This window comes from Oncorhynchus masou, chromosome 2, assembly GCF_036934945.1.
Source record: "Oncorhynchus masou masou isolate Uvic2021 chromosome 2, UVic_Omas_1.1, whole genome shotgun sequence".
NCBI classification, from domain to species: domain Eukaryota; kingdom Metazoa; phylum Chordata; class Actinopteri; order Salmoniformes; family Salmonidae; genus Oncorhynchus; species Oncorhynchus masou.
Window position 1 is genome coordinate 31,097,961 of NC_088213.1, and position 15,262 is coordinate 31,113,222.

The 15,262-nt window shown below is 43.3% G+C and overlaps 1 protein-coding gene across 2 annotated transcripts in view; it reads left to right on the forward strand.

The window, feature by feature from the left end:
• The first annotated feature begins 2,233 nt into the window (after positions 1-2,233).
• The window catches only part of LOC135553944 (dysbindin domain-containing protein 1-like), a 36,902-nt gene continuing 23,873 nt past the window's right edge, over positions 2,234-15,262 (forward strand). Inside the window, exons 1-2 of one of the 2 annotated variants that reach the window (XM_064985901.1) lie at positions 2,234-2,614; positions 7,555-7,710. In XM_064985901.1, coding sequence (XP_064841973.1) covers positions 2,584-2,614; positions 7,555-7,710 — 187 coding nt within the window. In that variant the 5' untranslated portion in view covers positions 2,234-2,583. The remainder of the gene's footprint in view (positions 2,615-7,554; positions 7,711-15,262) is intronic. The other variant, XM_064985910.1, reaches the window with a different exon arrangement.

Consider the following 15,262-nt stretch of genomic DNA (forward strand, 5'->3'; position numbering starts at 1 on the left):
CTTGGTACTGATGAGCTGTGTATATAGCCAAGTTATCATTGTGTATTTATTCCTGGTGTTATTATCTTTCTACAATTTTACTGTTGGGAAGTAAGCATTTCACTGTTAGTCTACACCTGTTGTTTACGACGCATGTGACAAATACAATTTGATTTGATTTGACACACTCACACACAGACCAAACTTGTGTGTCCATCCATCCATTTTTTTGTCTCCTGCACCTACAGTACTAGTCAAAGGTTTGGACACACCTACTCATTTAAGGGTTGTTCTTTATTTTGACTATTTTCTGCATTGTAGAATAATAGTGAAGACATCAAAACTATAAAATAACATATATGGAATCATGCAGTAACCCAAAAAGTGTTAAACAAAGATTCTACAAAGTTGCCACCCTTTACCTTGATGACAGCTTTGATGACAGCTTCACCTGGATTGCTCTTCCAACAGTCTTGAAGGAGTTTCCACATATACTGAGCACTTGTTGGCTGCTTTTCCTTCACTCTGCGGTCCAACTCATCCCAAACCATCTCAGTTGGGTTGAGGTTGGAGGATTGTGGAGGCCAGGTCATCTGATGCAGCACTCCCTCACTCACCGGTATCTCTACTTGCACATGATCATCTGATCATTTATCACTCCAGTGTTAATCTGCTAAATTGTAATTATTCGCTCCTATGGCCTATTTATTGCCTACCTCCTCATGCCTTTTGCACACAATGTATTTAAACTATTTTTTTCAGCTGTGTTATTGACTTGTTTATTGTTTACTCCATGTGTAACTCTGTTGTCTGTTCACACTGCTATGCTTTATCTTGGCCAGGTTGCAGTTGTAAATGAGAACTTGTTCTCAACTAGCCTTCCTGGTTAAAAAAAGGTGAAATAAAAATAAATAAATAAATAAATAAAATAAAATAAAATAGCCCTTACACAGCTTGGAGCTGTGTTGGGTCATTGTCCTGTTGAAAAACAAATGATAGTCCCACTAAGCGCAAACCAGATGGATTGAGTAATGAGTAGGTGTGTCCAAACTTTTGAAAGGTACTGTATGTTAGAGTGATGTACAGAAGTAAGATCTTAATTTGAGCCAATTAGCTACAGCAGGAAAATATTCTTGCAGCAAAAGGAAATGTGAATTATGTGGATTATAATAAATGTACCTTTTTGTAGGGATTGATACAGTTTTTGTAAGGGAAAATCAAGTCTGAAATTTCAAAGTGGAAATTACAAACTTCAGAAGCCTTTTCAAACCTCAAATGCACAAAATGTTTTAAAATTCTTACATCGCAGCGAACTTCTCCTGCAATAGGGTGATTAAATGAAGATCTTACATCTGTATCCACATTTCCAAAGGTGAATGGGTAAAGTGTCATCCCTCTCTCTGCCCCGTCCTCGACTAGAGTAAATCATTTTCAGGAAACTAATCGGCAGTACTGTTGTTCTGTGCTTATCCTAATATTTTTATGCTGCTGTGGGACAAGGCTTATAACTGGAGTGTTAAGATGTTTACCTAATAAGGTGTATGCAGATTTGCATACACCAGTGGAGAACGACTGCCCCCGCTCATTGAAGCCGCGGATGTTCAAGGCCAACTGCGGTACTGCAGGCATTGTTAGCAGAAAAATGGGAATCTTCATGGTCAATTTTCATGTACATTTTTTTTTTTAATGGATGACAATCATGGTACCAATAGTTGCCTTTAACACACAAGATGTACAGTATGTCCTTGAACCGATTATTTTGAAATCACACAGAGAAGAAGGTATAAGGATAATTTAGTTGCTAATGGCAGCCTTTCTCTTTCTCATTTTTTTTTTTAACCAGGCAAGTCAGTTCAGAACAAATTCTTATTTACAATGACGGCCTACACCGGCCAAACCCGGGCAATGCTGGGCCAATTGTGCCACACCCTATGGGACTCCCAATCACGGACAGTTGTGATACAACCTGGATTCAAACTAGGGTGTCTGTAGTGATGCCTTTAGCACTGAGATGTAGTGCCTTAGACCACTGCAGTGCCTTAGACCACACATATATTGACTCTGTGATACTTCTCACCCATGTGGTGTATCCAACTCTCCCCTTCCCTTTATCCAAAGCCCCACCAACACCCCTCCTACAGCCACCCTCTCTCTCTCTCAATCTGGGCAGTCTGCCAGTGTGCCCATCCTGCTCTCTCACTTTCTCTCTATCCCCCTCTTTTTCTCCCTCTCTCTCTAGATCTCTTTGTATTCTGCATTCGCTGAGCTTTTTCACAATGTTATTATAGAACAAAGTGGTTCTGGGTTTTTGCTGTGCTCTCTCTCTCTCTCTCTCTCTCTCTTTCTCTCTGTGAGGCAGGCAGCGCAGCAGAGCGGTGAACTCAGTGTGTTCTCATGTCTGTATTGGGCAGGCTGGTGAGTGTGTGAGAGAGCACTGAGCAGGGATGAGCACCAGGCAGTGAGGAAGAGAACGACAGAGTAAAAAGGAGTGCAGCTGTGGAGAACGAGAGCTGGCATACCTCTCTCTCTCCCTCCATCTCTCTGTCTGTCTCCCCCACTCCCATGCTGTTGTGATAGACAGCACGGCACTCTCAGCTCGGCTGCATGGAGGCACAGGGAGGGGCAGGGAGCCCAGGTAGGTGCAGCTTTATGTTATCCACTGTTAGCATAGAATACATCAGCCTAGACCAGACTGTCCATCACCATGTCTTTCCAGATGGACTCTATGTTATGTCTTTTCCATGTTAGTCTATCATACCAGCCTCTTTCACTCTATTGTCACATTTAAATGTTCTGTTAGCCCAGACTTGGTTTCTGAGAATAGGTGCTCTGTTTTACCCCAGACATTTACTCTAGCAGCCTAGATGGTTATGTTAGTTAAATCATGTACTCTGCCAGCTTTGACTGTATAATAGTATATTAGTGTAGTTAATTCTCTTATCAGTAGGTTCTGTTAATCTATTAGCCCACCTGCAGTGCACATCAGTGGACTGCAGATGATACTGTAGAGTAGAGAAAACAGTAGCCAACATTAAGGATGGAAATAAGATAATGATGGATGTTTCTACAGTTCTGAATTGGAGAATATATAACGTGTTAATGAATCCATACTATTCTTTGCATGTTTAGACTAAATGCAGATGAAATATGTGCTGAATGCTTCCATGTAATGACATGGTTGGGAAGAGAAGGAAGATGAACACATGTTCATGTTGCTGTTTTCAGATATGAAGGATGTTGTTGTGTGTAGAGCTATTTCAGTACACTGTGTTGACACTGTATGTAGTTAATAAGATGTGATAAACAAGATGTGATTTGTATGGTATCAATGAGACAATACCTTAATGACATTGATAAAATGGATCATAGCAACATCATTTACTGTAGGATGGATTGCTATCTGTGATAAAGGAAAAAGGATGGATGTTGGATGAGAGAAATAACAGTGTGGTGGGAGAAGGGTGTGGAGAGACTTACTTCCTGTTGCCTTTACTGTTGAAAGAAGATTGATTTGAACCGATATGTTGAGTTTGATTAAACTATTGTGGTGAATGCAATCACTGTGTGTGTGCGTGGACCTGATTCAGAGGAAGTCCTGCGTGATTGCTAGGAGCAGTGTGAGCCAAAATCTGAATGAGCAGTCTTTCAAACAGCACACTCCAGTCCTTTCACTGTTGGCTGGTGGTGTGTTCACCATGTTCCATTAAACATACTGTGTACGGATGGTCTGCTCATGACACACACTCACTGAGTGCTCAGTCAGTAGGCATTTACAGTAGGGCACACTGGGTCAAGAGGAGCATGAGGTAGTGTCAGCTCATTCATTGCGTTGAATGACCTATTAGAGACTGTCCTAGTGAATAAGACCACATCCAATTACTAATTTGATATGGCTTGGTTATATCAGAGATCTCTGCAGTAGGCTAGGTTAAGTATATTACTTTCATATGTTCAGTAGGATTGTACAATAAGCCATTCCAGAGCATTGAGAAACAGATCAGCAGTCCTCTCTTTTGAAAAGTGTCTCTGCTTGGGGGCACTTTAGGTGGTTAGGCTAGCTACCTGACTAATTGACACATTTACCCTAGACCATGTAGGACTGACACTCATTCATCTAGGATGTATGTCTGACCCACCAAGGATAAAGACACATACAACCTGAGAGCCACATATGTACAGTAGCTGGTTTAGTCAATGAGTCTCCTCATATGTCACTATCACTGCACTACCTAGCAGATCTATCTCATTCTACAGCATTCTTTACAGTACACATATTTACAGTATCAACATTGACATGTGCCATGTATAGTAATACTTGGTGGCTAACAAATTAATGGAAGCAAGGCATTACATACTGTGATGAGCCTTTCATACTGTGATGTGCCATTGTGACTGTTATTGTATTCGGTGACACTATGTAATTCTGTAGCAGCTGATTTTGTGACTTCCTGCAAGCCTCTGTGGGTGTTTACGGAACATTGGTGCTGTGAGATTAGAACATGTTATCTGCTTCTTTTCTGGAAGAGTTCTATTAAACCAGATTGATTTTGATTGATGTCATCTGTGACTGCTCTTATTTTTTATTCACCTTGAAAAATCCCTAGCACACTTTGATTGAATACTCTGTGTGTGTCTATGCATGTAAAACATGATTGGTAATTGATTTAAGGTGTAAAGGAGGAGGTTGCTGGCACCTTAACTGGGGAGGATGGGCCCGTGGTAATAGCTGGAGTGGAATGGTATCAAATACATCAAACATATGGTTTCCATGTGTTTGATGCCATTCCATTCACTACATTCCAGCCATTATTGTGAGCCGTCCTCCCCTCAGCAGCCTCCAGCGGTGTAAACATGAATTGTGTGACTATGAGGCAGATTGACAGACAGAGGGGGGTAACAGACATGGGAAATGAAGCAGCAAACAGAAAATAGTATCACCATCTCATTATAGAGAAGGGAAAGTGGAGCTGTATTCTCTCAGCTTGTTTGGACCCTCGCTGCAAAAAATAAATCGATAGCCAACAGCAAGCCTTGTATCCAGGGTGAAATGGGAATCCATCATGTTTAGTTTGTGACTTGCTTTGCCAACCCTTTGAAATGCCACACCCTTCTCTGTGTGATACACACACACACAATCTGTGCCAAAGATGCTCTTCTCCATTCCAAAGGACGTGGATGTTTCCACAGTGATTGTGCAGTCTGAGGAACAACATGATGATGATGTCCAACAGAGGCTTGGGGAGGGCAGCCCAGCAGGGAGTTAGGATGTTAACCTCTAGAACGCTCCTGCTGCTACTTTCTCACCTATCTCTTTCCTCTTTTTACCCACACCTTCATTCCGCTCTCCCTCTCACCTATCTCCATCCCTTTCTCCTCCCTGTCTGCTGTGTTCTGTGCTAACGCTTGTTGCTGCAGAGTCAGTGAGGTAGCAATGTGCTGCATGACTCAGAGGAATCTGGAGATCAAATCAAAACACATTTTATTTGTCACATGTGCCGAATATAACAGGTGTAGACCTTGCAATGCTTACTTACAAGCCCTTAACGAACAATGCCGTTTTAAGAAAAATAGGTTATTAAGTAAAAAATAGATTAAAAAAAATACAAAAATAACAAATAACAAATAATTAAAGAGCAGCAGTAAAATAACAGTACAGGGGGTACTGGTACAGAGTCAATGTGACTATGTGACTATGCATAGAGAGTAGAAGCAGCGTAAAAAGGAAGGGGGGGACAATGCAAATAGCCATTTGATTAGCTGTCCAGAAGTCTTATGGCTTGGGAGTAGAAGCTGTTAAGAAGCCTTTTGGATGGACTAGAGTTAGTACAGGACACCACCTGAGATGTGTGTGTGTGTGTGTGTGCATGTGAAAATGTGCATGTGTGTGTGTGTGTGAATGTGTGACAGTTTGATCAAGTGTGTATGGATTTCTACTAGAGTGGGGAGTGTGCGCTGCAGATGACTGTGCATGTGAGTGTACTGAATGTTCAGGTGTATATAGGCATGTGTGAGAGAGACTAGAGGTATCTGTATGTGGCTGTATGTTGGTTTGTGAGTCTAAGATGCACCTCAGCTCCCTGGATAATATGACTCAAAGCCTGGTGGAATGTAGTCTTCCTCCAAGGAATGTGTTGTCTCAGAACATCAGATGAGACAGCCGTTTTCAATTTAAACCTAATTGAATGTCCACCTCAGCCTAGTAAACAAGCACATCCACATAAGTCTATTTCCATCACTGTCTGTACGTGACTCACACACACTGGAGGAGATCTAAACTACCTTTACACACAACTTCATACATTAAACACACACACACACACGCGCACAGTGCATGTGTAAACCTGTCTATGGTAAAGCCCACAGCATGCAGTGTTAAGGAAAATGAGCTGTTATTCAGGGGTTCATGTGGATACAGTAGGTGATGTAATAACCTGGGGATTAATGTTACTGTAGATTATCATCAGTACTCGTGGTTAACCTTCTGTTCAACCCCTCCTATTACACTAAATATTACACTAGATGTGGGGGAGTTATTCAATAGAAAGTGGATCATCTAACTGTGTGAGCCTGGTAGAAGAGTAATATGAACATTTCATCCCCTTATCCTCTTTGAAAAGCTACACAGAATGACAACCATGTGGTAATTGTAGTCCAAAGGGATATAAACCTGAACTCTGAAATCAGAGGGGAAATAAAGGGATAGAGAACCACAGTAAAAAGGTTTAGTGAAGTGGATGAAATGAGAGTTTCAGAGTTTTAACTTTAAAACATTTAAATAAAACATGTAAGTGAGTATAGGGAGGCTCTGAGGCAGTGGTTCATTGAAACGGAGGTAGTGAAACTGAAACAGTAGACCTACTGTCACTAGACAACCTTTTACATAACAACACACATTGTCTTTTCCCTGTGAGCAAAGCACAGCACAGGACAGTGAAACAGGCTCTGTAGAAAGACAGGAGCAACAAGATATCTGAAAATAGAAGTAAGACAAACTCTTTCTCATCTGACAATTGAAATGCTATAAAAACAGAATTTTCCACTTTGAAACGTACACTGTGGGGTTCCATTGCAGAAAACGTAATAATTATTGACTTTTCAACACATTTTGAGATTCTAGATTGTTGGCTATACGCTTTCTGTTGCAACCCAAATGCAAATACTGGTATTTTATGCAGTGTTTATTTAGACTGCGTGTGCGTGTGTATTCATGTATGCATGCGTGTGTGTGTGTGTGTGTCTGTGTTATACAGCATTGTGCATAGCAGGGTGGGTCCGTAAACAAATGTCACACAAGACGTCCTCAGGAGAAGATGGATGGACATGGTCACCCAGAATAGCCTGCTAGTCACTCACTGCTTCCTGAGGCGAGACGCACAGTGGCTAAATATGATTACCAGCACACAGCATAAATGCATCACAAAACACATCTGACAAACATGAATAAAAGGAGATCATGGATAAAGGAAGGGCTAGACAGTGACAACTCACTCTTACCTGTCTCATTTGCTCTCTCCCTCTTTTCCTGTGTGTGTAGCGTACGTGTGTACTTACATGTGTGTGTCTTTACCACCACAGAGCCCAATAAAGACATCCAGAATTTGCTGAAGCCCTCCAGCTCAGGGGACCTTTCCAAGGAGTTGTACCATCACCCAGTGGGGGAAGAGGAGGGAGGGCTCCCAGGACACACCGCTGGCCTGCTGCACGTCACCGAGAGGAGACGTGAGTACCGGGGTAAGGGGAGCGATGGAGGAGTGGTGGATGGATGGATGGAGGGTGGATTGGATGGATAGAAAAAGGAATGGGGGAGGATGGGGAGGATAGTAATTAGGGGATGGCTAAAAGATGGTAGTTGGATGGCATTTTGGATGGAATTTTAACTATATAATATGGCTAGTAAGGCAAAATTTTAGATTGAGATTTAGATTGAGAAAGTTCTTTATAGAACCAACCAAGGGTTGTAACCATAGCGGAACCCTTTTATTAAAGGTCCTATAAAGAACAATGCTCATAAGGTTCTAAATGGAACCTGCATGGTGCTATAAAGAACCCTTTCCTAAGGTTTCATATAGAACCATTCAAAAATATTCTCTATACAGTAGCAACAAAAAAGGACCATTCTCAATCTTAAGGTTCTTTGTAGAACCGTAACGTGGTTTATATTCTGGTTTACTAGCCATATTATATTGTTAAAATTCCATTGCAGTTATTATTTTGTTTTATCAACAAGTTATATCAGGTGTGCCTGCTCTGGAATGGCTGTTGGTCCCTGAGGAGATTATTGATAACTACTGACTTAGTCAATCATTCTGAATTGACACAAGGCCATATGTGAATCTTTCACAAGACAACAGCACTGGCCTTAGTCATATATAATATTTAATAGCGTAACACAACAGTTTAGAACAACTGGAATTACACCCTCACTCACGGTTGCACAAAAAAAGCTGTGAATAAACCACGCCCCAAAATATTTGAATGAGCTGCCGCCCGTACATTTTAATTATCACTAAAGTAAAATAAAATTGAGCTGCAAAGAACCATTGAAGGGTTCAAATGGTTCTTTGGGTCAGGATGGTTCCATATAGAACCATCCCCCTTCCCAAAGAACCCTTGAGAAACCTTCATTTTTTTTGTGTGTAAGAGGTGGGTCATTTTTTTAGTTTGGCGTTGTGGCACAAGAGTACACTGTGGTCAGTTCATCACTTCCTCTGGGGTTAAATTGAGATATATTGTACCCATCTTCCCAGTTCCAGTAACCAGACTTCCACCTTGTCCTATACCCATCCACACTTCCAATCCCCCAGCTAAAAGGCATCATTGTGTGTCTGTCCCCCCACAGAGGGAGCCCTGTGTCATTGTGTCTATCTACACCATGCCCAGGGCTGAGCCAGAGGCCACAGACACGCACACACAGACAGACACAAGCCTCACAAGGAAGTCTTTATCTACCCAACGACTAAACACCCATTCAGGGAGACAGCCACAACAGCCCAGTATCTGTGTCCTTCTGCCTTAAAGAGACACCTGGGGCACAGTTACCCTACAGACAGAGAGGGAAACCCTTGAGTTACATCATAAAACGAGTACATTTATTTTCTACAACAGTTTATGTATTGTGGGGAGCGAATAACAATTGGATAAAGTTGTTAATAGCCCTCTTGCTGAGTTTGGCTGGACCCAATGACTTTGTTACCTCTAGATAAGGTCAAGTCCAGTTTACTGGCTCTGAGCCAAGCATCACACTGTGCACTATAACCAATCCAACTGAGGCACAGTGGAAGCCCCTGTTAAAGCCTGAGTGTATGAGAGTGTTTGGGAATCATTATAGCCTCATTATAGGCTGTTTGTTGAGACTGGCTGATCTATACTGTGCTCATCATTTTGCTAAAGGGGGAGACCCTTGCAACTGTCTTTCGAGCTTACCCCGTCACCCCCCTCGATCCTCATTATAGGCTGCTCTGGCTAGGCTAATGATCAGTGAGCCATGGGGTGGCTGGGGGGCCTGTGGGGGTCAGATACAGAGGCATTCTACTGTTTGATGGAGCCCCCAGTCTCTCCGCCGCTCCCCTCAGCCAGACTACTGCTATTGACAGCCCAGCATACCAGGCAATTATCTCAGTTTTCACTAAAGCAGATTATCCCTCTTCTCCCTCATCTTTCTCTCCCCAGATTTGTTTTCCCAAACTCTTTCTTATCTCTCACTCTCTCTCAATATTTCTTTCCAATTGAGTTTGTCCATTCTTCTTTTCCATTACATGTATACTCTTCCCTCTCCCCTTATCTTACATTCTATTACATTTTCAATATACAGTACATCCTGGCAGAGAGGAGATACAAAGACAGAGTGATCCCTGAGTACAACCACAGAGAGAACAGAGAGTGAAGGGCAGTGAGAGAAGGCAGAGACAAGAGAAGAAGGGAAAGAACAATAACAAGGAAATACCCGAGGCTGCATTTAACAAGGGGCCAAAAGTCAAAGAAATAGCCAAAGTAATTTCTAAGTCCTCTTTATTTTTATAATTTTCAATTTGTAACCGTCAGCCAAAAACAACAGGAGGGGTCAGGACAACAAGGACAAGTGGTTGGTTGGTTTGTGTGTGCTTTCACAAGTGGGCTACTGCTTAGTATCCATTCAACAGCTGCCATACAAGTCTAATGTATGAATGTCACCTTTCCTTCTCAATGTGAATGTACTATGGGTAGAGTCCCGCCAATGGGCTGCCAGAGAGACACTTAATGGGTTGAGAGAGAGCAACAACCGTTTCTCTCCATCTCTCTCACCAACCTTGCTGGGAGGAAAAATGTGTTACTGATCAATTATTCAAGAAGTGGGGGTGGGAGTAGACAGAAGAGGAGGGTTATAGGAGGGGTTAGAGGAGAGTAGAGGAAAGAAATTAACAAAGGGGACTGGGATGACTGTAACTAGTTTAGAGAGAGAAAAAAAAGAGTGAGAGATATAGCGGAGGTGGAATTTCTTTATAACCCCTTTCTGTCTTCATCTCTCCTCCCCCCCTCTCTCTAATTTTAACTACAACTCTTCCATCCATCCCTCCTCTCTCTTTTTCTCTCCCTTCCTCTCTCCTTCTCTTGCTGGGAGATTCAAAGAGACAGACAGCCGTGGGCAAGCCTATTCCGGGCCTCTGGGGAGAACTCATCTAGTAGAAGCTATTCTCACAGTCTGATCTTAGGCCCTCCCTCCCGCACACGCGCACACACACACACACACACACACATTGTACCCTACAATCCTCTTCCATATTCACACTTTCCCTCCATCCCTCAATACATTCTTAAACCCAAATCATTTTGTCAGGGAGGGGTTGCACCTGAAGCATGCCCTGAGGTGTCGGCTTAGAGGACTGATGAAGTAGAATACAGTATGGGGTATTGGAGTAGGACAGCACCCTCCATATAATAGATTTTGTAGATTTATTCAAATATGCATGGGCACATTTCATTATCCAGCTTGCTCATGGTCTGGTCTAATGGCTAGAATATAGCCAAAACCATACCACATACCAGGGCTTCATTCACAATCAGAGCTGCTCTGCTGCTGTGTGAGACTGCTGACAGCTGTGGACGCAGGCTCTTTCATTCTCCCCATCAAAACCAATATGGGGCAGGTGTTACTTCTTTCAGGTCCGATACTATGGCTATCATGACCCTTTAACCTTGTGTTATATCAGCCCCAGAGTCTGAGCGTGGCTAATGTCATGCTGTTACGCCTGACAGGCTTCGGTAATGCCTGTTATTAGAGTTGTAACATGGGTGATCGTACCAGCATATATATCTGGTGAGGTAGTTGAAGAGCCTGGCCTGCACAGATTTAATGGCTCTACTTACAGTTCTTTACAATCGCTAGGACCCATTTCTCAATACTTAGGTCACTTTTTCAAAACGCATCACACAGTGAGCACAACAGCAGTCTATGTGGGCTAAACTGTGGATAATTTTTCATTGCTTTGGCACAAAATACATTCAATGACTACATCTTTCAAATTTCATGAATTATTTTTTCACTCAGTGTAACGGCTCTCGTCAGAATGAGGATCGGACCAAAGCTCAGCGTGGTAAGTGTTCATGATATTTCATTTCTCAAAAAACACTTGAACAAAGTAACAAAGTTAAAAACCAGAAACAGTTCTGTCAAGTGCAGACACTAAACAGAAACTACCTACCCACAAAACACAGGTGGGAAAAAGGCTGCCTAAGTTTGATTCCCAATCAGAGACAACGATAGACAGCTGCCTCTGATTGGGAACCACACTCAGCCAAAAACAAAGAAATAGAAGACAAAGAAATAAAGAACCTAGAATGTCCACCCTAGTCACACACCCTGGCCTAAAATAGAGAATAAAAGCCTCTTTATGGCCAGGGCATGACACTCAGACACAACCACCACCAAAACTCTATGTACAGTGGGGCAAAAAAGTGTTTAGTCAGCCACAATTGTGCAAGTTCTCCCACTTAAAAAGATGAGAGAGGTCTGTAATTTTCATCATAGGTACACTTCAACTATGACAGACAAAATGAGAAAAAAAATCCAGAAAATCACATTCTAGGATTTTTAATGAATTTATTTGCAAATGATGGTGGAAAATAAGTATTTGGTCACCTACAAACAAGCAAGATTTTTGGCTCTCACAGACCTGTAACTTCTTCTTAAGGAGGCTCCTCTGTCCTCCACTCGTTACCTGTATTAATGGCACCTGTTTGAACTTGTTATCAGTATAAAAGACACCTGTCCACAACCTCAAACAGTCACACTCCAAACTCCACTATGGCTAAGACCAAAGAGCTGTCAAAGGACACCAGAAACAAAATTGTAGACCTGCACCAGGCTGGGAAGACTGAATCTGCAATAGGTAAGCAGTTTGGTTTGAAGAAATCAACTGTGGGAGAAATTATTAGGAAATGGAAGACATACAAGACCACTGATAATCTCCCTCGATCTGGGGCTTCACGCAAGATCTCACCCCGTGGGGTCAAAATTATCACAAGAACGGTGAGCAAAAATCCCAGAACCACACAGGGGGACCTAGTGAATGACCTGCAGAGAGCTGGGACCAAAGTAACAAAGCCTACCATCAGTAACACACTACGCCGCCAGGGACTCAAATCCTGCAATGCCAGACATGTCCCCCTGCTTAAGCCAGTACATGTCCACGCCCGTCTGAAGTTTGCTAGAGAGCATTTGGATGATCCAGAAGAAGATTGGGAGAATGTCATATGGTCAGATGAAACCAAAATTGAACTTTTTGGTAAAAACTCAACTCGTGTTTGGAGGACAAAGAATGCTGAGTTGCATCAAAAGAACACAATACCTACTGTGAAGCATGGGGGTGGAAACATCATGCTTTGGGGCTGTTTTTCTGGGACCAGGACGACTGATCCGTGTAAAGGAAAGAATGAATGGGGCCATGTATCGTGAGATTTTGAGTGAAGACTTCCTTCCATCAGCAAGGGCATTGAAGATGAAACGTGGCTGGGTCTTTCAGCATGACAATGATCCCAAACACACCGCCCGGGAAACAAAGGAGTGGCTTCGTAAGAAGCATTTCAAGGTCCTGGAGTGGCTGAGCCAGTCTCCAGATCTCAACCCCATAGAAAATCTTTGGAGGGAGTTGAAAGTCCGTGTTGCCCAGCAACAGCCTCAAAACATCACTGCTCTAGAGGAGATCTGCATGGAGGAATGGGCCAAAATACCAGCAACAGTGTGTGAAAACTTGTGAAGACTTACAGAAAACGTTTGACCTCTGTCATTGCCAACAAAGGGTATATAACAAAGTATTGAGATAAACTATTGTTATTGACCAAATACTTATTTTCCACCATAATTTGCAAATAAATTCATTAAAAATCCTACAATGCGATATTCTGGATATTTTTTTTCGCATTTTGTCTGTCATAGTTGAAGTGTACCTATGATGAAAATTACAGGTCTCTCATCTTTTTAAGTGGGAGAACTTGCACAATTGGTGGCTGACTAAATACTTTTTTGCCCCACTGTACCTACAAGCCAATTTGCACATGCTTACATACTCTTTTTAAAACTATTAAACTTAAGTTCAAAACCTAACATAACACAAAGTTGAATAAGACAGCAATTTGCTACATTTAAATATATTCCAAATCTAAAAAAGGAAATACTATCAAAACAATTAGACCAACCACATCTGATTCCCATTGTAGCTGAACACCTACCCAGGTGTTAGTCTTTGAATTTCATTACCATCTATACAAAAGAGGGCATCTTAAAAATAATGCAGTACTGTAATGTAAACATGGACCCAGCCAGAGATAGAGAAGTGGCTGACAGAGGAAGAAGAGTGGCTGGGAGAGAGAGAGGAGTACATATTGTGGCGTACAGCAGGTCAGCCATCAGGGGGAGACTCGTCAAGGCTTGGTAACAGATGGAGTATACATTGGGGCTGCTTGGGAGCTGGTGAGTAATCAAGGGCGGATTGCTCACCAGCTGTACGAGGCCCATAAAGCTGCCAGAAGGGCAGCACACAGGGAGAGGACTAGGGGACGTGAGGTGGCTTCCATGTGGTTGGATACGTTTACCCGAGCTAAGCCGAGGGAGTTGAGTTTGTGTGCCCGACAGGATACAGGAGACGTGCCCTGGAGAGGGTCTCATGGGGAGACCTTTTCTTTTTGATTTATTATTTAATAAACACCCTTGAAACCGAGCTGATCATACTCTGTCCGTGTCTGATCTATGTAAATGTCTTGACCATACCCCTGGTCTGCCACAAGTGGTGGAGAATGCAGGTACTCTGATAATGTGGTCAGATCAGGGTTGACGTTTACACAGTTTCAGCATGGACGAGTTGATAGCTCAGTTCGTCCGGGCCCAGCAAGCACAACAGGCAGTTCAGGAATGAAAAACAAAATGTCCGCCTCGTTAAGGAAGTCAGGAAGCTGCAATGAGGAGCGTCTCCTGGATAACATCCCAACCAGTTTTTAACGGAAGACGATTACCTCGAAACATACATCTGTACATTTGAACGGACAGCACTACGGGAAGGATGGCCAAGGCCGCAGTGGGCAAGTCTGCTGGCCCCGTTCTTCTCTGCTAATGCCCAAAAGGTGTATTGGGACCTGGACGACGAACAGGTGGATAACTACGATGGACTCAAACGGGAGATACTCAGCCGCTATGGGTACAGCCGAGCCCATCGGGCTCAACAGTTCCATGATTGGAGGTTTGTACCTGACGCCTCCCCCCAAGCCCAGATGAGTGACCTACAGCGCGTCACCAGGGCATGGCTCTTCACCGACGTATCCACCCTATCCATCCTCGACAAAGTGGTCAATACCCCATGACATGAAGAGGGCAGCGAGTTTATGCGCATCCCAGAACTTGGAGGGCCTCCTAGAAGCAGTGGAGATGCAGAAGAAACTCAGGCACTGCTGAGTGGGAGCAGGGACGAGTCGGCGACCCGTCCAAAGGTACGGAAGGACAGCCCCACCGCAGTGTACCCCGAACCAACAGTCGGCAGGGCCAAAGGTCCGCAAACCCGTGGAGAGACAGCAGGGGTAGGGCCGACCCGACACCGGCGACCCCAGGTAGAGGGTGACCAAAGGAGGTGTTTTGAGTGTGGCGCCCAGGGGCACATTGCCTGGAATTGCCCGGCTCCAGAGGAGTCGATGCCATCAGCTAGCCCGGAGGCGAGGTGGGTCATGCCGTGAACTATGTCACCTCCTGTTGGGCACACCACGAGTCAACTGCACCCATGGTCCCGGTGAAGGTTGACGGACGTGACACGGAAGCGCTATT